This window comes from Macaca nemestrina, chromosome 15 (assembly GCF_043159975.1).
Source record: "Macaca nemestrina isolate mMacNem1 chromosome 15, mMacNem.hap1, whole genome shotgun sequence".
NCBI lineage: Eukaryota > Metazoa > Chordata > Mammalia > Primates > Cercopithecidae > Macaca > Macaca nemestrina.
Window position 1 is genome coordinate 117548895 of NC_092139.1, and position 21905 is coordinate 117570799.

The following is a 21905-nucleotide window of genomic DNA, read 5'->3' on the forward strand; positions in this document are numbered from 1 at the left end:
GGACAAGCATGAGCCCTGGGCTCACTCTGAGGCGGCTCAGCCCCAGCTCCTCTCAGATCCTCAAGGGAACGTTTCGGAAAACGATAGCTGGTCTGATCAGCCTGGAGAGTGCAGCTTCAGGGAGGGGTTAAAGCTCCACCAGGGTTCACCAAGAGTCAGCAGCACTGTTTGGAGCTTGTGTTTATTTTCTAAATTTCTCCAAGAAAAACGTGTTACTCTTAAAATCAGAGACAAAGCATAAAAATATAATCCCATTCTGTTTTTTCTTCGAGACGGAGTCTCGCTCTATCACCCAGGCTGGAGTGCAACGGCACAATCTAGGCTCACTGAAAGCTCCACCTCCTAGGTTCACACCATTCTCCCGCCTCAGCCTCCCGAGTGGCTGGGACTATAGGCGCCTGCCACGCCGCCTGGCTAATTTTGTTTTTGTATTTTTAGTAGAGACGGGGTTTCGCCGTGTTAGCCAGGATGGTCTCAATCTCCTGACTTCGTGATCCACCCGCCTCAGCCTCCTTTTCTTTTTTTTTTTTGGAGACAGGGTCTCACTCCATCACCCAGGCTGGAGTGCAATGGCACAATCTCCGCTCACTGCAGCCTCCGCCTTCCACGTTCAAGTGATTCTCCTGCCTCAGCCTCCGAAGTAGCTGGGATTACAGGCACGCGCCACCACGCCCGGCTAATTTTTTGTATTGGTAGTGGAAATGGGGTTTCTCCATGTTGGCCAGGCTGGTCTCGATCTCCCAACCTCAAGTGAATCCACCTGTCGGCCTCCCAAAGTGCTGGGATTACAGGCATGAGCCACAGAGCCTGGCCCTATTCCCATGCTTTAAAAGAGTACAGCCCATCCTCCAATGCTCACAGGTGTCAAGTGCTGCGGGACCCCACGGGAAGCAGAGAGCCAGCACTGTTGCCATGAGGGGAACGGACGGTGAAGCAACAATGGCCCAGCTTGGCTGAACCCCACGATGGCAGGAACATGGAGGAGAGAAAGAGGGCCAGGCCTCATCCCAGAAGAAGCAACCTGGCACGGGTCAGTGATTCATCAGGAGAAAGGGTAGGCCAAGAAATCAGGGATATGGGACCTTTTGATAAATGAGCCAAACACACCATGATTTCTGCTCAGTTTGTGGCTCAGAGCTGGAGCTGAGGTGCAGGAGCTCTAGGTGCTCTGACAACCCATGTGGGCAGGACACACCCTTCGGCAGACAATCCCGGAGGTGCAATCAACAAGCAGGGTGCAGGGGACACCCCTGGTTTCCGAGGACCGGTCTAGAGAAGGGTGCAGGTGACTGCACACGGCTGCAGCACGTGCCTGGGCAACCGAGAAGCGCAGGCCCTAGCTGGAGTCCAGGTGGGCCGTGAACATGCTCCTAGAGCCCTTTCTACAACATGCGCAAACCACGAAGTTAAAGGGCCGGAGGCAAAGCCAGAGTTCCTCCGGCTTCACGCCACCCTCGGAAGTTATCCACTCCTAGAGGCCCACTCTGGATGCAAACCCCCAACTAAGCTGCTTTCTGGGTCTGCATCATCGAGACGGGCCACCCCGTAGGGAGCCACAGCCACATGGGTCCTCCTGGCGGGCACCCAAAACACAGCCAGTCTGAAGTGACAGGTGCTGAGTGTAAAATACACATCAGATGGCAAAGAAAGCTTATATATCCTCAGTAACGTTTACACTGATCCCATGTTGAAATCAACTCTTCCATATACTGAGTAAAATAAGATACATTATTAAAATAAATTCCACCTGCTTTTTTTCCATTTTCCAGTGAGGCTACTAGAAAATGTAAATGATGTATGCGGTTGCGTGCAAGTCCTCCCGGACCGTGCTGATATGGAGCTGGCAACACAGAGCAGGACAGAGTCTGCTAGAAAGAGCGTCTTCCAGCTCCTCCGGACACAGCGCCAGTTCTTACCGTCTTCCCAGGAGAAAGGCCGCCGCGGCGCCACAGCAGGCCGCTCAGCCAGGTGCATCCCCGAGGCCTCCTCCAAGCCGATGCTGTCCACCTCACGCCGGGCCTGCCTCAGAACAACACCTCCCTGATCACGCAGCCTCACCGCGGCTCTATAGAACACGGTGTCCCTGGCATTGTACTTCATGCAGTTATCTATAATGAGACCAAAATCCTCCTCAAACTCATGGAGGTTTTTATACCCTTGAGCTTCTAACCGTTTCCTCATCGTGGCAAAGTCCATGGGCTGTTTAATGTGATCCAAATAATCTGGTACCTAATTTTAGGAAGGAAAAAGAATCATTTACAAACTAAAACAGGATATTAGTTTACTCTGTATTTATTATTCCATAGAACCCACAAGCCCATCCTATCTGAGAGCCACGCACACACACACACGGTACAGACACAAGACCCAAGTACTGCAGGGACCTTCCCGACCCCAGCTCCTTCAGCTAAAGCGCACTGGAGGGTGCCGGGTGCATGCCGCCACAGCTCAGGGTACTGTCTGCACAGGGCCTCTCACTCACTGCACTTTCAATATTTTACAGTGAAATGCATCACTTTTATAATTTAAAAACAAATATGTTAAATAAAAACGAGAATTTTTTTTTTTTTTTTGAGACGGAGTCTCGCTCTGTCGCCCAGGCTGGAGTGCAGTGGCCAGATCTCAGCTCACTGCAAGCTCCGCCTCCCGGGTTCCCGCCATTCTCCTGCCTCAGCCTCCCAAGTAGCTGGGACCACAGGCGCCGCCACCTCGCCCGGCTAATTTTTTGTGTTTTTAGTAGAGACGGGGTTTCGCTGTGTTAGCCAGGATGGTCTCGATCTCCTGACCTTGTGATCCGCCCGTCTCGGCCTCCCAAAGTGCTGGGATTACAGGCTTGAGCCACCACGCCCAGCCAAATACGAGAATTAAGAACACAAGGGACGTACTCTAGCCAGTCACACATTTCCCAGTCAAACGGCAGCACAAATCCACAGTCACAGGTGCTGCAGGACAGATGAGCGTCGCAAACACCCACCTCCTTCAGACTCACGGGCTGCGCAAATATCCTGGCGGGGTCCTTGTCCTGCAGCTGGTCCAGCACTGAACGCAGCAGCACCGTCAGCGGGGTCAGCCGCAGCTCCATGGCAACCTGCTCCACCTTCACCTGGGGGGGCCCAGCAGAGCCTCAGCTTTAGGGAGCCCCACACGCACCCCACAGCCACACGCACCCCATACGCACCCCCACAGGCTCCTGGGCTTCTGTCAAGGCAGGGGTCAGTGCAGCCTCCACTTAGGGCCCTGCGACCCATGGCAGCCAGGCACCCGGCCTGGGCTGAGCAAGGCACTGCCGTGGGCCAGGACCCACAGGGTGCAGCCCACCCTCTGCAAGAGCTGCCAGCATCCCACCCACACCCCATGGCCAGAGGTGCACTCCATGCGGGACAGACCCACCCACACCCCATGGCCAGTGTGCACTCCATGCGGGATGGGCCCAGCCCCACCTGCTCACGCTTGAGCTTCTCCCGCTTGCGCAGCAGCTCGATCAGCAGGCGGGCGCGCTCCAGGTCGTGCCGCAGCCGCTGCCAGTACTTCAGCTTCTCTTTGGCAGCCTTCATCTCCTCATCGTTTTCTCTCTGAGAACAGCGAACACTTCCGTCAGTCAAACCCAGAGGCTCCTCCTGCAAAAGGCCTCAGATACTGCGCAGGTAAGACCCCAGGAGGTGTCCACAGCAGGGGCCCTGCAGGCCCATCCTGGGGAGGACAACAGACCCACCCTCACTAGAGAGCCCCGGACAGCACCGGGACAGAGGGGACAGAGGGGACAGAGGAGATGGAGGGGATGGAGGAGATAGAGGGGACCACCAGGCCAAGGTGAGCAGGGAGGTGGCTCCGGGGCACAGATTCCACCCTCCAGAGAGAGCAGAGGTCTCCACAAGCTGGCGGGGAGGGGCCTTCACAGAACCAGAAAGGCCCACAGAGGTGGGACCAGGACAGAATGGGGGGCCCATGAGGACCCACCTCAAGGACAGCTGGGAATGGAGGGAGCAGCTTTGAAAAGAAACCAGGTGCATAGAAAACAACATGCTGGGCCCATCCTGGCTTGGACAGAGCGTGATGGGGGCCTGGCACACAGCCGACCTGCCGACCTGCCGCCCTGCCCTGCACAGCGCCTCCATCCCGACGCACATTTCCCCACAGCCAGGGTGTCATCTCCATCGACAGCACCTGCTCCCTTCTCAGTGGGCAGAAGGGTATGCCAGACAGCACAGGCCGCCAGCCTCACCCCAGCCCACATCCACGCCAGGATGATCAGAAGAAAATCAGAGCCCTGCAAAGGCCACGACACAGACGGTCGCAGGAGAGGAGGCCACCTGGGTCTGCCCTCAGCCCCGTCCTCACCATGTCCCCCAGGCCTGGCCATATGAGGCCTGCTCATCACAGTGCCAGGGGCACCCTGACCCTACCTCAAAGGGGAGAGGAAGTCACCGAGTGAGTGGGCCTGAGCGGGCCCCCGATGCCTGTCGTCCTCCACAGCTGCAGGACACGCACGCCCTGCCAGCCTCAGGCCAGCTGTGGCCATCGGTTTCTGGCACATGCTCCACAGCTCTGAGACCCTCCTCTCCCCCAGTGCCTCTGTCCCCAGATTCCCACCCGCCCACCTCAGGGTGCCGTCACAGCTTTCTGAAGGACTGACGGTGTGAAGGCAAAGACTGCTGGACTACAAGATGCAAGGACCCCGGACTCCAAACTGCTCAGAAAAGGAGGCTCAAGGAGGGAGACCGAGTCCCGCACCCCCAAATCTCCTGAGGCCAGGCCTCTCCAGGGCGAGGCGGGGCACTGAGGTGCCAGTGTCCCCTGCAGTGAGGATCTCTGGGTTTTCCTCAATGCTGCTGAACACCCTCAGGCAGGAAATCGGGGCTAACAGTAACAAGGTCCACATCAACTCAAGCAAAGACGGGAAAACATGGGCTCCAAACACCAAGCTCCCCAGAGCATATGAATACTGCCTGTCCCCCAGCTTGCAATCGACACTTCTGAAAACCGTGGCCAAAAGGATGTTTGGCATGGGAATCTGTTACGAAGCGGAAGAAATCTCATCACCTGAAAGTCCTTTATCACACACTGGCTGCTGAACAAACTTACTAGTCTGCTCCCCAACCTGGTTTAACAAAGAAACGCCACTGGCAGCGGCAAGGGCCCCATCAACGGCACCTGGGCCCTGAGGCCGACCGGCCTCCCGGCTTCGCCATGCAAGGTGCCATGACACACACAGCCTCATCCACTCAGAAGGACCAAGGTTCCTTACTCAGCTCTGAAGTGGTTGATACTTTCCATGTAAAAATCAACACTGGGAGGATCCACAAGAAAGGACAGAAGTGAAGGAGAAGCACTCAGGTGTCCCCACTGCCGGGAAGCAGCACTGAGCGCCTCCGCGTCCATTCCAGACACACGGGGGAGACGCAGGGCTGGGGAATGGTCAGGTTAAAATCCCCTCTGCTGGGAGGCACAGACCAGCTCCTGGAGTGAGGCCCAGTGTCACAGAGTGGCCGGTCTCAGCCTCACCGGCCCCAGGCCTCCTGGCAACAGCACCCGGCTCCTGCCACTGGGCCCAATGCCGCCACCCGCTCCTGCCACTGGGACAGGCAGAGGCCACACCCGCAGCACAGCAAGGACAAGGTGGGCAGCAGCGCCCAGCATGCCCCAGAACAGACACTGGGAAAGCTGGAGGATGTGCTCCCAGGACAGGAAGGATGGGCCACGGGAGCAGGAGACAAGTGCGACGCCACCAGCATACGCACAAATTGCTGCTCACCCTAAAGCTAAGCCACCGCCCTCGTTCTCCCTGCGGCCTTCAACAGCCGCACACGCCAGAACAAACACCAGGGCCCTGCACGCGCAGCCAGCACAGACCCGCCATTGCCGCAGCATCCTCGGCACCTGCGGGCCTCTCAGAGACCCCATCCAGCTCGTCCACCTGCCCCCACCCCAGGGTCCTCTCCCAGGGGCAGGCTGGGGCAGGAACACAGAGACACAAAAGAATCAAATGCGTCAGGTACTTCCAAAGCTTCGAAACCATGAAACCGCACCACGCCATGGCCGTCCCTGGCCAGAAGGTAGAAAGAAGCACAGTCTCTCCCAACAGCCCATCCACACAGAGGCAGGCTTCCAGGCTCTCCACGCCAACTACTGTGCTGTGGCTCAAGTCTGGGCAGCTCCTTCTGCCCCAGGTGTCTTCACAAAGCCGCCCCTCTGCCGGAAGAGCTGCTCCGGCCGCGCCGTGGGGATGCTCCCTCCTTACAAACGTATTCTGCACACAACAGGACGTGAGGCCTAACAGGCAGTGGTGAAGCAGAGGGGGCCCAGCTGGCAGGTTCCAGCTGATCACCTCTTCTTTGCAACCCTCCCCCTGCCCTTGCCTGGCTCTACCACACCCCAGGCCACCCCCAGCCGCCTGGGTCCCCGTGGCCCCTGCCCACTGGCCCACGTGTCCTGCTACAGCAGGGATCCTGGCCCTCGTGTCCCAGGTCCTGAGAGTAGAAATGAAGAGTCCCACCGCTGGACGTCCCCTGTCTGGCCACATCCACGCCCACTTCCCATGGAATCCGCCCTTCACAGCTCCTCTGAGGCTTATCTGGAGTCCTGTCCAGCCCCAAGTTGAGACCCAAGATCTGAATCCTCAGCTTCCTCCCAGCCAAGCCTCTCTTCCATCCCCCAACATTGCGGGGCCAAGACCAATGCCTCCAGTCCCCAGAGCTTCCCGCCACTCAGCCACTTCCTGACTCTGCCTCTTTAGAGCACCCCCCCAACTGCGCTCTCCTTCTGGGAGCCCTGGAGGCTACGAGGTGAGGACGAGGAGAGATGGAAAGCAAAGTCACATCACGGAACGGAAGATGCAGTTAACACATTCAACAGCCAAAAAACATTCACTGAAGCCTCAACTCTGTGGCCATGTGAGGATCCCACTTGGAGAGGGACTGGCTCACAGACTGTCCGGGGAGCCCCAAGTTCCCTGGACAGACACACAGTGGGGCAACCCAGGTAGACGGCACAGGAGGCCCAGAACACTCCACAACCAGGACACACCAAGGCCATCAGAAGACCCTGGACCCCACCACCAAATCAGACCCACAAATCACCAGCTGCCAGACCAGAGCGCCAGACTCTGAATTCCCTGGAGCACGAGGCAGCCACAGCAGGTGACTGAACAGGGCTCACGCTGCGGGGGCAGAGTCTGCAGGGCAGAGACAGCACCGGCCACCGCACAGGAACCCAACTGTGAACCCTGCAGGGGAACCCTCAAGCTTCCCCTGAGCAAGTCGCCACCTCACAGCAGAGCAGGATGGTTCTGCTTCGTGCCCAGGATGGCAGTGAAAAGCACCATGAGGAAATTCCAAGAGGTGCTCAGGCCACGCAACACTGGCCGCAGATAGCTCTTCCAAAAAATCAGCGGCTCCTCACTAGGCAGCGTGGGCAGAGGGTGCTGGCCGCAGGTTCTGGGCCATGTGCAGAGCCATTTGTGTTTTCAATTTACTTTTGTGCATCTCACAAAAGCTACTTCACTCTGTAAACCCATTTTTTCAGAACTGTTTCACAATATCAGATGAGTCTATAAACTCAAACCTACTACCAAAATGTAAGAGTTTGAGTTGGTTCTTTTAAAAAGGAAAAGTACTGCTCCTTCTCTTCCACTCTCTCAACTCTCTCAAGCCCTCCCCACCCTATCACAGTCCATGCTAAACCAGCCTTCAGAGCAAGGCCCTCGAAATAAACCACTCCTCACACATTTCTAAAACCCACACTCCAGGCCCAGCACACAGACCCCCACCCACTGGCCCAGGTGCTCACTGGGTCCCACTCCTGCTGTCCTCAGCCTGGACACTCATGCAGCCACAGCATAACACATCCCTGAGCATCCCCAGCCCCCAGAACCGGTCACTGCCCATCAGCATGTGTGCGGGTAGGGCAGGGCGGGGCAGGGGAGCACAACTCACAACCGAAGAAACATCCCCCAGTGACAGGCATGGATGAGAATCACCCCCAAAGTCACAGATCCAGGGCCCAGGGCACACCTAACTCCTCCTACAGGTCCGGGGCTGGACGAGACCGAGGCTTCCCAATGGGGAGCCTGGACCCAGGGGGCAGCACCACGTCCAGCCTGAACCAAGTGCCCTCTCCCTGGAGGGTGGGGGCCGTGAGCCACATACCTGCTGTGAGCTTCGCTGAGACTGCAGGCTGGACTGGAGCCGCCGCAGCAGGGGGGCACCGTTCCTGGACAGCCGCTTGAGCAGCCAGTAGCTGTGGGCTCGCTCCACAAACTGCTTCTTCCGCTGAATGGCCACCTGATTCGCAATCCTATTTAACCTAAAACATAAACACTCAGTTTATCTTTGAAGCAGTACATTAAGATGTTTCGTCACATAAACTAGAAATGACAGTGTTACTGCTAATAAAACCATGTGTTCATGCTTTTTCTCCCTAAACCATGACACGTGTAATTTCTACTATCCCTAGTGCTGCTAAAATTCACAATCTCCAACCACTTGAAGATTTCATCTACTTTTTAGGTTGGGTGCAGTGGCTCCTACCTGTAATCCCAGCACTTTGGGAAGCCGAGGCGGGCAGATTACTTGAGGCCAGGAATTTGAGACCAGCCTGGCCAACATGGTGAAACCCTGTCTCTACCAAAAATACAAAAATATTAGCGGAATGTGGTGGTGCATGCCTGTAGTCCCAGCTACTTGGGAGGCTGAGGCAGGAGAATCCGTTAAACCTGGAAGGTGGAGGTTGCAGTGAGCCAAAATCGCATGACTGCACTCTCAGCCTGGGCGACAGAGCGAGACTCTGACTCAAAAAAAAAAAAAGATTTCATCCACTTCTCATTCACAACATTTATCAGATTGAACATCCAAAAGAAAACATGCTGAGCAAAGCCTTCGACAGTTTTCATTCTTCCTGTATGACCCCATCTGCACACAAGCTGACTTCAACCACATCTGCGTCAGCGGGTTCAAAACCCTAGACCCCATCCACTCGGACACCATGGGAGAGGTGGGTGCTGGTCCCCACATCACCTCCAAGAGGAGAGAGAGCTCCAGGTATGAGCCACTGACAGGTGCTGTTTCACTGTGCTCACTAAAATGACCTCGGCCATCTTCAAGTCTCCCAAGAAATGCAAAGTGCTGCCCCTGGGGACACACGGAGCCACCAAGACCCTCGGCGCCTCTCATCCACCAAGGGAACACCCAACACTGCCTCTTCCGGCAGGACCTGGCTCAAGTGTGGAGCCTGCAGGAGAACACCCACCAGACCCAGAACTGACCGTGAGGTGCCTCCTCACAGGTGACCTGCCGGGGGAACTTTGCCAGAGTGACCCATCACCAAGAGCTCCCGTGCAGGTGTGGAACCCCTTTAGGCTAAAACAATCCTGCCCACCACTCCAAGGGCAGTCTGCATGCTCAGGACACCAAACGCCTGCCCACAAAGCACACCCCTCCAAGGACAGCCAACGGAAGGAAGCCAGAGGCGGGGGAGGGAGTCGGCAGGTGCACTGGGACACTGGGCTCCGATCACAGCCCCACGTGGCTCCTCCTCTGCAGACTGGGCTGCGCTGGGCTGGACCTGGTCATCTCATGGGCTGTTGTTTTGGGAGCAGTTTGTTTTTACCACTTTGAACTGAGGCAAACCATGTGCAGGAAATAGCACGACCCTTAACTCTTCCGGTTCAGTGAGTCTTGTTTGTTTGTTTGTTTTGAGACAGAGTCTCACTCTGTTGCCCAGGCTGGAGTACCTCCGCCTCCAGGGTTCCAGTGATTCTTCTGCCTCAGCCTCCCAAGTAGCTGGGACTACATGTGCCCGCCACCAGGCCCAGCTAATTTTTGTATTTTTAGCAGAGACAGGGTTTCACCATGTTGGCCAGGCTGGTCTCAAACTCCTGACCTCAGGTGATCCGCCTGCCTCGGCCTCCCAAAGTGCTGGAGTGACAGGCGTGAGCCACTTACTGGCCGCAGTGAGTCTCAACAGGAATGCAAATGTTTCCACACATGTATACCCTCAGGGTATTTTAATGACCAAATGAGGCAATATAGATAGAAGTATTTTTTAACAATTTGAAGATCCAAAGAAATGCTACTTGACAATATGCTCATAAAGAAAGCATCCAGAGGCCAGGCACAGTAGCTCATGCCTGTAATCCCATCACCTTGCGAGGCCGAGGCAGGCGGATCACGAGGTCAGGTGGTCAAGACCATCCTGGCTAACATGGTGAAACCCCGTCTCTACTAAATATACAAAAAATTAGCCAGGCGTGGTGAACGCACCTGTAGTCGCAGCTACTCGGGAGACTGAGGCAGGAGAATCACTTGAACCTGGGTGGCAAAGGTTGCAGTGAGCCAAGATCATGCCACTGCACTCCAGCCCGGGCAACAGAGTGAGACTCCATCAGAAAGAAAGGGAAGGAAAAGGGAAGGAAAAGGGAAGGAAAAGGGAAGGAAAAGGGAAGGAAAAGGGAAGGAAAAGGGAAGGGAAGGGAAGGGAAGGGAAAGAAAGAAGAAAGGAAAAGAAAAGAAAGGAAAAGACAGAAGAAAAGAAAAGAAAGAAAAGAGGCTGAGCTAGGCGCAGTGGGTCCGCCTAAAATCCCAGCACTCTGAGAGGCCGAGGTTGGAGGATCACTTGAGCCCACAAGTTCAAGGCCAGCCTGGGCAAGATGGCAAGACCCCATCTCTATAAACAAATTTTTTTTTAATTAGCCGGGCACAGTGGAGCATGCCACCTGTAGTCCCAGCTACTCAAAAGGCTAAGGTGGGAGGATCCCTTGAGGATCTCCTGGGTCCCCAGGAATTCAGAGTGGCAGTGAGCCGAGATCATGCCATTGCACTCCAGCCTGGGCAAACAGAACAAGGCCCTATTTGTTGTTTGTTTTAGAGATGGAGTCTCACTCTATCTCCCAGGCTGGAGTGCAGTGGGGCGATCTCGGCTCACTGAAACCTCTGCCTCCTGGGTTTAAGCAATTCTCCTACCTCGGCCTCCCAAGTAGCTGGGAGCACTGCCACCACACCCCAGCTAATTTTTTTTTTTTTTTTTTTTTTTTTGACAGAGTCTCACTCTGTTGCCAGGCTGGAGTGCAGTGGCGCAATCTCGGCTCACTGAAAGCTCTGCCTCCCAGGTTCATGCCATTCTTCTCCTGCCTACAGCTGGGACTATAGGTGCCCGCCACCATGCCCGGCTAATTTTTTGTACTTTTAGTAGAGACGGGGTTTCACTGTGTTAGCCAGGATGGTCTCGATCTCCTGACTTCGTGATCTGCACACCTCAGCCTCCCAAAGTGCTGGGATTACAGGCATGAGCCACCGCGCCTGGCCCACACCCTGCTAATTTTTATATTTTTAGTAGAGATGGGGTTTTGCTATGTTTTCCAAGCTGGTCTGGAACTCCTGGCCTCAAGTGATCCACCCACCTCAGCCTCCCAAAGTGCTGGGATTATAGACATGAGGGAAGAACGAGAGAGAGAGAGAAAAAGAAGAGAAAGAAGAAGGAAGGAAAGGAATGAAAGGAAAGAAAGGAAAGAAAAAGAAAGGAAAGAGAAGAAAGAAGGAAAGAAATAAAGAAGGAAAGAAAGAAGAAAGAAGGAAGGAAAGAAAGAAGGAAGGAAAGAAAAGGAAGGAAGGAAGGGAGGGAGGGAGGGAGAGAGGGAGGGAAGATTGTTTTTATTTCTTCTGACCCTTAAGATGTGAGAAAAGACTCTAACTTCATAAACAAGCCACCATCTTCTCCAGTCAGGGCTTCTGGAAATGTGAACAGCCCATGAGTTGTGAGCAAAAAAGGCTTTGATGAAAATGCTTTAAAAACTCAGAGCCAGAGACAGGGGTGTGCGTCTGTAACTCCAGCTACTTGGGAGGCTGAGGGAGCTCATATGAGCAAGAGGCTGAAAAACCCAAAATTAGAGTGAGGAAGAGCATGGAACAGCAGCTTCCCAGCTGAGAGGATGAGCCTCCACCTCAACTCAGACAGAAGAGTTAAGGGGAAACAGACCTCAGATGAGAAAACTAAGCAAAGACATACATATGACAACCACAGAAAGAAGTCCCTGAGGGCTGGCTGGACTGAGATGCCGGCAGAGCGGGCAAGATGAGGGCCTGGGTGCAGCAGCCGTGATGCCCACCTCAGGGAGGATTGTAGACAAGTCAGAACCCACAATAGGGAAAAGAACCCTGGAAACGAGGGGAGGTCACTAGAGTTCCAACATCAAGTGTTCCTTGGATTTTTGTTAAGCCAAGTCTACATGCTGACATCTAAACACTTTACCATGGGACCCACTAAATGCACTAAGGAATGTATGACTGGAAGACTGATATTGTTAAGATGTCAATACCACCCAAAGTGATCTATGGATCCAATGCAATTCTTATCAAAATACCAATGATTTCTTTTGCAGAAATAGGAAAATCCACTCTAAAATTCATATGGAAATTCAAGGAAACCCCAACAGCCAAATCACCTTGAAAAAGCTGGAAAAGTCACGCTTCCTGACTTCAGAATTTACCACAAAGCTACAGTCATCAAAACAATGTGGTGCTGACGAAAGGACAGACATACAGACCATGGGGATAGCAGAGAACCCTGAAGCAAACCCTCCTGTATCCAGCATAGACTACTGACAAGGGTCCCAAGACCATTCAGAGGGGAAAAGACAGTCTTTTCAGCAGATGGCACTGGGTCCAGTAGATATGGCTATGCAAAAGAACGTGAAGTTGGACCTTGCCTCATTCCACATATAAAAATTAACTCAAAATCAAAGACCTAGACATAAGACCTAAAACTATAAATCTCTTAAAACAGAAGGGGAAAGCTTCATGACACTGGATTTGGCAATGATCTCTTGAATAAGACACCAAAGGCACAGGAAATGAAAGAAAAATAAACAGGACTTCATGACAAATGTTAAAATGTGTGCATTAAAAGATACATCGCAGGCCGGGCGCGGTGGCTCAAGCCTGTAATCCCAGCACTTTGGGAGGCCGAGATGGGCGGATCACGAGGTCAGGAGATCGAGACCATCCTGGCTAACACGGTGAAACCCCGTCTCTACTAAGAAATACAAAAAATAGCCGGGCGAGGTGGCAGCGCCTGTAGTCCCAGCTACTCGGGAGGCTGAGGCCGGAGAATGGCGTGAACCCGGGAGGCAGAGCTTGCAGTGAGCTGAGATCCGGCCACTGCACTCCAGCCTGGGCTACAGAGCGAGACTCCGTCTCAAAAAAAAAAAAAAAAAAAAAGGATACATCGCAGAGTGAACGGGAGAAAACATTTTCAAATCACGTATCTGATAAGGGATGAATATCCAGAAATTCCTAAAACTCAACAAAAAATAAACAACCCAATTCAAAACTGGTTAAAATGCTCAGACAGACAATTCTTCCAAAGTACAAATGCTCAATAAACACAGAAATGCAAATCCAAACTATGATGTTACCTTCAAACCCATTAGAATGGCTACCAAAAAATACTAACAAAAATTAAAAAAACATTGGTGAGGATGTGGAAACCCCGAACTCTTGTGCACCACAAGCAGGAACGTAAAAAGGTGCAGCCACTGTGGAAAACAGTGTTGTAGCTCCTCAGAAACTTAAAGACAGAAATGCCGTGTAACCTGGCAATGCCACTTCTGGGTACACACCCAAAAGAACTGAAAACGGGCTCAGATACTTATCACCCGTGTTCCTCGCAGCATCACTCACAATGGCTAAAACATGGGAGCAACCCAAGTGCCCATGGAGGAAGGAATGGGTAAGCAAAAGTTTATCTCCACATACAGAGGGTTATTCAGCCTTAAAAGGCAAGGAAGTTGCAATGCATGCAATGACATGGAAAAACTTTGAAAATGTGCTCAGTGCAATAAGCCAGACACAAAAAGACAAATACTGCCTGATTGCACTTACGTGAGGGACTGAAGAGGAGTCAAATTCATGGAGACAGGGAGTAGAACGGTGGGTGCCTGCGGCCAGGGAGGGAGGAATGGGGAGTTCCTGTTTCACGGGGACAGAGTTTCAGACTGGGAAGACAAAAAGGCTCTGAAAATAGATGGTGGCGAAGGCTGCATAGCATTATCAAAGTGCTTCATGCCCCTGAACTACACACTTACAATGGTTAAGACGATAAATTTTATGTTATGTGTACGTGACCACAGTAAAATACTGAAAAAAACTTGAAATCAGACAGTTAAATGGAATGTGTACCTTCCAAATCAGTAGAGGAGGAAAAATGCCCCCCACTCAAAAAAAGCAAAACCATCTGAGTCAATACATCAGAAGAAAAAGGCAGCCGGGCGCAGTGGCTTCCGCCTGTAATCCCAGCACTTTCGGAAGCTGAGGAGGGCGGATCACGAAGTCAGAAGTTCGAGACCGGCCTGGCCAACATGGGGAAACCCCATCTCTACTAAAAATACAAAAAAATTAGCCGGGCGTGGTGGCGCACGCCTGTAATCCTATTCAGGAGACTGAGGCAGGAGAACTGCTTGAACCTGGGAGGCGGACGCTACAGTGGGCTGAGATCACTCCAGCCTGGGCAATACAGCGAGACTCCATCTCAGAAGAAAAAAAAAAGAAAAAGGGAAAAAAAGGATCATGGAAACAAATCTAAAATAGATCAGTAATCCAACATAAGTCAACAGTCTAAACTTGCTAATGAAGAGTTTGTCAATCAGGTTAAAAATTTAAAATTCCAGTTTTAGGCCAGGTGCGGTGGCTCACGCCTGTAATCCAGGACTTTGGAAAGCAGAGGCAGGTGGATCATGAGGTCAGGAGTTCAAGACCAGCCTGACCAAGAGGGTGAAACCCCGTCTCCACTAAAAATACAAAAATTAGCCAGGCATGGTGGCAGGTGTCTGTAATCCCAGCTACTTGGGAGGCTTGAGGCAGGAGAATCGCTTGAACCTGGGAGGCGGAGGTTGTAGTGAGCCGAGATTGCACCACTGCACTCCAGCCTGAGCAATAGAACGAGACTCCGTCTCCAAAAAAAAGAAAAAATTTTAATTCCAGTTTTAAAATACCACAGCAAAGCTGAAGCTGGACATAAGGAAAATGTCCACGTATACACTAAGGAGCAGAAAGTGGGTACTGCTGACCGATCAGCTGAGCTGAGGCCAGAGAAACACCTTGACTGGAGTAAAAGGGCTACGAGGGCTACTGCACCATGATCGAAGGAAATAACCAAATTCCAATGCGTACACACCGCCTAACAGGACATCTTGAAAATATCAAATACAAAACCTCCAGGAGCTACAATGAGAACTGTTAAACTTACAAGCCTAATGAAGCCAATTCACACAAAAATAAAGACATTAAAAATGTAAGCATGATTTACACATTTGACCCAAGCTCATATAGAATATTGCATCAAATAAAGAACACACATATTCACAAGCACAGATGGACTATTTACAAAAAATGTATAATCTATTGGGCCATAAAGTCTCAACAAGCATCAAACAATGAATGTGTACCATGCAGGCCACATCCTTTGCCCATAGCACAAGCAATGGATATTAAGAGTTTAAAAAAGAAAGAAGGAAGGAAGGGAGGGAGGGAGGAAGGAAATCCCACATGCTTCTAGACTGCTAACAGGTAAAGGCAGAAATTATCATATAGAGGAATACGGTGGCCAGACACGGTGGTTCACATCTCAGTCCCAGCACTTTGGGACACCAAGGCGAGAAGATCGCTTGAGCCCAGGAGTTTCAGACCAGTCTGGGCAATACAGTGAGACCCCATCTCTTAAAATATATTTATGTGCATATATAAAAATAAATAAAACCAGACCCAGCACGCACACACCGCGCAGGAAAAGGGTGATAAATTTGAGGAGTACAATGAAATTAACAAACTTCGGTTCATCAGACACTATAAAATTAAGGTTGCTTTTAAGAACCTTTACACACTGACAGGTGCATGAATGGAATTTCATTACCGGGACTTGCTTCAAAACAAAGGAATGGAAGGAACAGGCAAGTGGAGGCTGGCCAGGCGCGTATAACTTCTGAAGCTGAGTGAAAGAACGGGGGGGCTCTCTCTAAAGATTTCCAAATTAAAAAAGAATTTTTTAAGGATATCACTAAAAATGAAAAGATACACCCACCCGGCCGGGCGCGGTGGCTCAAGCCTGTAATCCCAGCACTTTGGGAGGCCGAGACGGGCGGATCACGAGGTCAGGAGATCGAGACCATCCTGGCTAACACGGTGAAACCCCGTCTCTACTAAAAAATACAAAAAACTAGCCGGGCGAGGTGGCGGGTGCCTGTAGTCCCAGCTACTCGGGAGGCTGAGGCAGGAGAATGGCATAAACCCGGGAGGCGGAGCTTGCAGTGAGCTGAGATCCGGCCACTGCACTCCAGCCTGGACCACAAAGCGAGACTCTGTCTCAAAAAAAAAAAAAAGGATACACCCACCCACGGGCACAAGCGCACAACATACAGGGCACAGGCAGGGCAACAGTCCCCACAGCAGGCCCAGAGCCCTGGCATGACACACATGCACACCCCATGCCGGGCGGTGCAACATGGAGGACGCCGTGCCCACATCCATCGCTCAGGAAACACGAAAGGCCAGCCAGCCAGAGCCCTGAATCTCACCTCAGGGAACTCCTGCACCAAGGCTGGAGCACCACCAAGCCTGCTGCCCATCGCCAGGGGACACCTGCTCTCTTCACACGCCTGACGTGCATGGGGAAGGGCCACATCTGGGATCCTCTCCGACGGGGCAGGGAGGGCACAAAAGGACGCAGCCCCAGCAACAGGCAACTCTACGTAGAGCACCTGGTAGTCCCTGCTGTCTTTATTTTTGTGAATATTTTGTAAATTTGAAGTTATTTCCACATAAAAAGGTAAAATCAAGCTCCCCACCAGCCCGAGCCCGGGAGGTGCTCTCAGGAAAGCCACCACCGCCTCCAGCAGCTCTAGAAATGAGCCAGTTCATCCACCGGCGACGGCAGGTGGGAACTCAGAGTACCTCAAAACAGCTGCACTCCCCCCGCCCCCGCCCAGGTAGCACCTAGGCTGGAGCAGAGGCGAGAATGTGCGGCAGGAATCTGCCCCACTGTCCCCAGTAGTAAAGAAAACTTCACATAAATGTTCAACCCTACTTCTGCCAAAAGTAAGTAAATATGGTGACAGTGAAGAGAGACAGCAGTCAGCTACACTGTGGTGTCTCCCCTCTGCTGAGAACATCCTCTGCATGCCTGGGGTGCTTCAGGAAAGAGAACTAGGCCCAGCAGAACGGTGCCCCACAAAGCTAGGGGTGGGAATGACATGGTTGGGTACCCAAGTTGTGGGGGGCAGGGCAGAGCTGTCTAAATGGCCAGGTGACTGTGGTCCATGGCCCATGGCCCTGCTCTGTGAAATGCTAGCTTTAGTTCAGGAAATGCCAGCATCTTTAGGAGAGTCAGAGTGTGAGAGTGCAGAGGAAGGTGTGGTGAGGCCGGTGAGAAATACAGCCCATCCTGTGAGCACTCCATTCTCCCCAGCACAATTTTTATTTGCTTCAGCTTTTTCAATCAAAACAAATCTAGGCCGGGCACAGTGGCTTATGTCTGTAATCCCAACACTTTGGGAGGCTAAGGCAGGCGGATTACCTGAGGTCAGTCAAGAGTTCAAGACCAGCCTGGCCAACGTGATGAAACCCCATCTCCACTAAAAATACAAAAATTAGCCAGGCACGGTAACAGGCACCTGTAATCCCAGCTACTTGGGAGGCTGAGGCAGGAGAATCGCTTGAGCCTGGGAGGCAGAGGTTGCAGTGAGCTGAGATTGCACCACTGCACTCCAGCTTGGGTGACAGAACAAGACTCCGTCTCAAAAAGAAAAAAGAAAAAGAAAAGAAAAAAATCTGTTCCCAGATACAGTAACATCCATTTCAGTAGAGGAGAATCCCTCCCGCCTGTCAGCCTGCACCGGGAAGAGCTCCATCGTGAGCTGCCAGCTACAATCTGCACGAAAACCCAGAAAACCAACAAAGTCACAGGAGGGCAGGAATGGGTCCAGTGTTTCAAACGGCATTCAGGTCTGTTCCTCACGCAGGAGAGCAAGTGCTCCCGCAGACTGCGTCCACCCAGGTGCCCTCCCGGGCTCCCAAGCACTGGCTGGCCCTGCCCTGCAGCTCCTCCTTCCAATGTGTCGTCCTGGTGCTTCCTTTTCGAGTGCCCACTACTCTAGACCTGATGTAGGTCAAGCACAGGGAGCTGCCACCTGTGGCCTCAGTGCCCCTGCCATGCCTCCCAGTGCCACCCACAGCAGCCAACTCATGCACCCACACTGCCCGGGAGGTGCCTACACAGGGCCTCCCAGTGCCACCCGCAGCAACCAACTCATGCACCCACACTGCCCGGGAGGTGCCCACACAGGGCTCCCCCAGGGGGCACTGAGCCAGAACTTTTATAAAACAAAATTAACAGCCAGAAATATGGAGGAAAAAAAGACTTAAAAACACAAGCCAAAGGGGGCCCCGCCCGGTGGCTCTAACCTGTAACCCTAGCACTTTGGGAGGCTGAGGACCACTTGGGCCCAGGAGTTCAAGGCTGCAGTGAGCTATAATTGTGCCCCTTCACTCCAGCCTGGGTGACAGAGCAAGACCCCGCCTCGATTAAAAGAACAAAACCAAACCTCTGCAGGTGCCCACCAGGTGACAGCTGGGATCCTCACAGGGCCTACCTAGCAGACTCCATGCCCCCAAGACAGAACAGCTTCCCCACCCTCTGAGGACAGCTGTGCAGCTCAACAGCCTGGGGCTGCAGCAAGAGCCCAAGGGAGACAATGCCTCCCAACAGTGACCCCAGAAAACGTTCCAGAATAGTGACATCTTTATTCCAGAGTCAACATTACTACCCTCCAGCATCAAACAGACTAGAGACTAAGGCCGGGGCTGGGCGAGGTGGCTCACGCCTGTAATCTCAACACTTTGGGAGGCCTAGGCGGGAGGATTGCTTAAGCCCAGGAATTCAAGATCAGCCTGGACAACACAGTGAGACCCTGTCTCTATAAAATCACAAACAGACTAGGGCCAGGTGGCCTCCAACAGTGTGGTAAGCGAGTCCGGGTAGGAAAAAAGGGCCAGCAGCCTTCTGAATTCCAGGGCCCCGGGTGCCTACCGGGCAGGGAATGGCAGACAGGCACTCTCTGGACTGTGGGGACTGAGGCCCGCCACCCAAGGCCCTTAGCGGCCGGCATACACCACCTGTGGGTGACCGTGTCTACACAGGACTTTGCTATCCATCCACCAGGACCTGAGGGGAGAGAACTGCCGGACCCCATTTTTGCCCGTTCTGCCACCATTTCAGACACCCCACAGGGACTCATTTTGGGGGTTCCCACCGACTTCCAGCAAGTCCAAAAGCCGCTCAATGACCCCAGCTTATAGGCAGCCATCTGTCCTTGCCATGCTGACCCTTTTCCCCTGATCTCGCAGTGCCTCAAGCTCCAGGAATGGCTCAGAAGGGGTGCAGAGCCAGTGGTGACGGCACAGTGGGTTGAGGAGTCATCCCTGGAGCGATGTGTCTGGCAGAGGCCTTGGGGAGCTCAAAAGGATGGCACTAGGGGTGCACGACTGTTCATGAAGACAAAAAGAAATTAAAAGAGGCACCAGAAGGAACTTTCTTCACGTGAGATAGTTCAAGTTCAGACCACCTGCTAAAAACATCTATTAGGACACGGGATGGACCAACTAATCTTCATATCAAATCCAAGACAGGAGATCCAGACGAACTCCATAATGTGTGCCAAGTCCAAGCTCAAACGATCAGCTGGGGGACCTGTCTGCTGAACGACTGGCGGTGATGGGCTAGGACCAGCAGGCGGCCCAGGGGCCCCGAACAGCTCTGTTCACCTCCATCCAACCACATCGCTCTGCACACCAGGCACCATCTCTGTAGGCTCACCACTAACAAAGGGACCAGTACCATCTCAGGACTGCCTTTAACAACAAGACTAAGATTTCTTGGAAGAATATCAATTGCAGGGATCAGTGTTTCTCTTTCTCTAAACATGCCTCACACAGAGGATCTCCAAATGCAGCTGTGTCAAGGAGAACCAAAACTCAAGAGACTGCTCTGGATAACCATGCAAAACCCTTTAGAGACAGGGTCTCCCTCTGTCGCCCGGGCTGGAATACAAAGGTGCGATCACAGCTCACTGCAGGCTCGAACTCCTGGGCTCAAGCAGTCCACCCACCTCAGCCTTCCAGTGTTAGGATTACTAACCCGAGCCACCGCACCCAGTGAACTTCTCTAACAGCTGAAGTCAATCAAACTTAAATGCATGATGAGAAGCAGCTAGGTATTTAAAGTTCGCCGCGCATTTTCACCTGACTGATGCTTCCCTTCCTAAGGCTGACCAAGACCAGTTGATCTTTTTAAACTAAAAATAAAAAGTCCCCAGTGAAGGCAGGAGGAACACCCTATCAGGGTGAAGGCGGGAGGAACGCCCTATCAGGGTGAAGGCGGGAGGAACGCCCTATCAGGGTGAAGGCGGGAGGAACGCCCTATCAGGGTGAAGGCGGGAGGAGCGCCCTATCAGGGTGAAGGCGGGAGGAGCGCCCTATCAGGGTGAAGGCGGGAGGAACACCTCATTTGAATGAAGGTAGGAGGAGCACCTTCAGAAAGCCTTGCCTATCTGAGGTTCCTGTCCATGAGGTCAGAAGTTCAGGCTCTCTTAGTAGAAGAGCTCCTCTAGAAGATGTGAAGCAGTCAGAGGAACCAAACCAACACAGGCTGTCTGCCTGCTGATCACAGTCTCTTTTAAGACACTTTCTATTTTGCATGCTGATGAACCTAGGAGTTTTGTTAAACAGATTATGCGTGTATTTATCCCTCATTTCATGCAATTAACCAAAAACAGTGACCATGAAACCCTGTTCGTCTTTTCACTGCATGTATGAACCCTCATGTGAATGAGTCCTGCAGCAATTCATGTTAAGGGAGCCCTAATTTTAAACTGGTGCAGATGGAAAAGACTTTCTCTTTTCCTTTAATGCTAAAGACAAAATGCCATCCTCTACAGATGCAGCTCAATCCCTGTTAACAAAAACTGATGTATGCTGGAGAGAGGCAGTGAGAAGAAAAAATAGGGCCAGGCGCGGTGGTTCACGCCTGTCATCCCAGCACTTTGGGAGGCCGAGGCGGGCGGATCACCGGAAGTCACTAGTTCGAGACCATCCTGGGCAACATGGTGAAACCCCAACTCTACTAAAAATACAAAAATTAGCCAGGCACCGTGGCTCACACCTGTAGTCCCAGCTACTCGGGAGGCTGAGGCACAAGGATCGCTTGAACCTGGGAGGTGGAGGCTGCAGTGAGCCGAGATCATGCCATTGCACTCCAGCCTGGGCAACAGAGTGAGACTCCATCTCAAAAAAAAAGAGAGATGAACAGAAAAGAAAAAATAACAATAAATCAATGTAAGGTCTGGCATGGTGGCTCACACCTGTAATCCCAGCACTTTGGGAGGCCAAGGTAGGCAGATCACTTGAGCCCAGGAGTTCAAGACCAACCTAAACCCCATCTCACCAAAATAAAAACATTAGCAGGACGTGGTGGCACACGCCTGTGGTCCCAGCTACTCAGGAGGCTGAGGTGAGGGAGTCGCTTGAGCCCAGGAGGTTGAGGCTGTAGTAAGTCATGATCATGCCACTTCACCCCAGTCTGAGCAAAAGAGCAGGACTCTGTTCAAGAGATTCTCCTGCTTCAGCCTCCTGAACAGCTGGGATTACAGGTGTGCACCACCACGCCTGGCTAATTTTTATATTTTTAGTACAGATGGGGTTTCACCATGTTAGCCAGGCTAGTCTCGAACTCCTGACCTTGTGATCTGCCCACCTCAGCACCTCCCAAAGTGCTGGGATTACAGGCGTGAATCACGCACCCAGCCCTGCCTGTTTTTCAAAGTGTCTATTTACTGCTGTCTTTTTAAAAAACTATCTTTTTTAGCCTGG

At 52.6% G+C, this 21905-nt stretch overlaps 1 protein-coding gene across 6 annotated transcripts in view; it reads right to left on the reverse strand.

Annotated features, from left to right (window-relative positions):
• LOC105489773 (bromodomain containing 1) overlaps positions 1-21905 on the reverse strand; it is a 52516-nt gene that overhangs the window by 21730 nt on the left and 8881 nt on the right. For 5 of the 6 annotated variants that reach the window (XR_011614253.1, XM_071080778.1, XM_071080777.1 and 2 more), the window contains exons 3-6: positions 8145-8301; positions 3441-3572; positions 2975-3103; positions 1917-2229 (exon numbers count right to left, since the gene is read on the reverse strand). Coding sequence is in view for 5 of the 6 variants with exons in the window: in XM_071080778.1 (XP_070936879.1) it covers positions 1917-2229; positions 2975-3103; positions 3441-3572; positions 8145-8301 (731 nt within the window). In the remaining variant the exon portion in view is untranslated. Of the gene's footprint in view, positions 1-1916; positions 2230-2974; positions 3104-3440; positions 3573-8144; positions 8302-20583; positions 20746-21905 lie in introns of all 6 variants that reach the window. The other variant, XM_071080780.1, reaches the window with a different exon arrangement.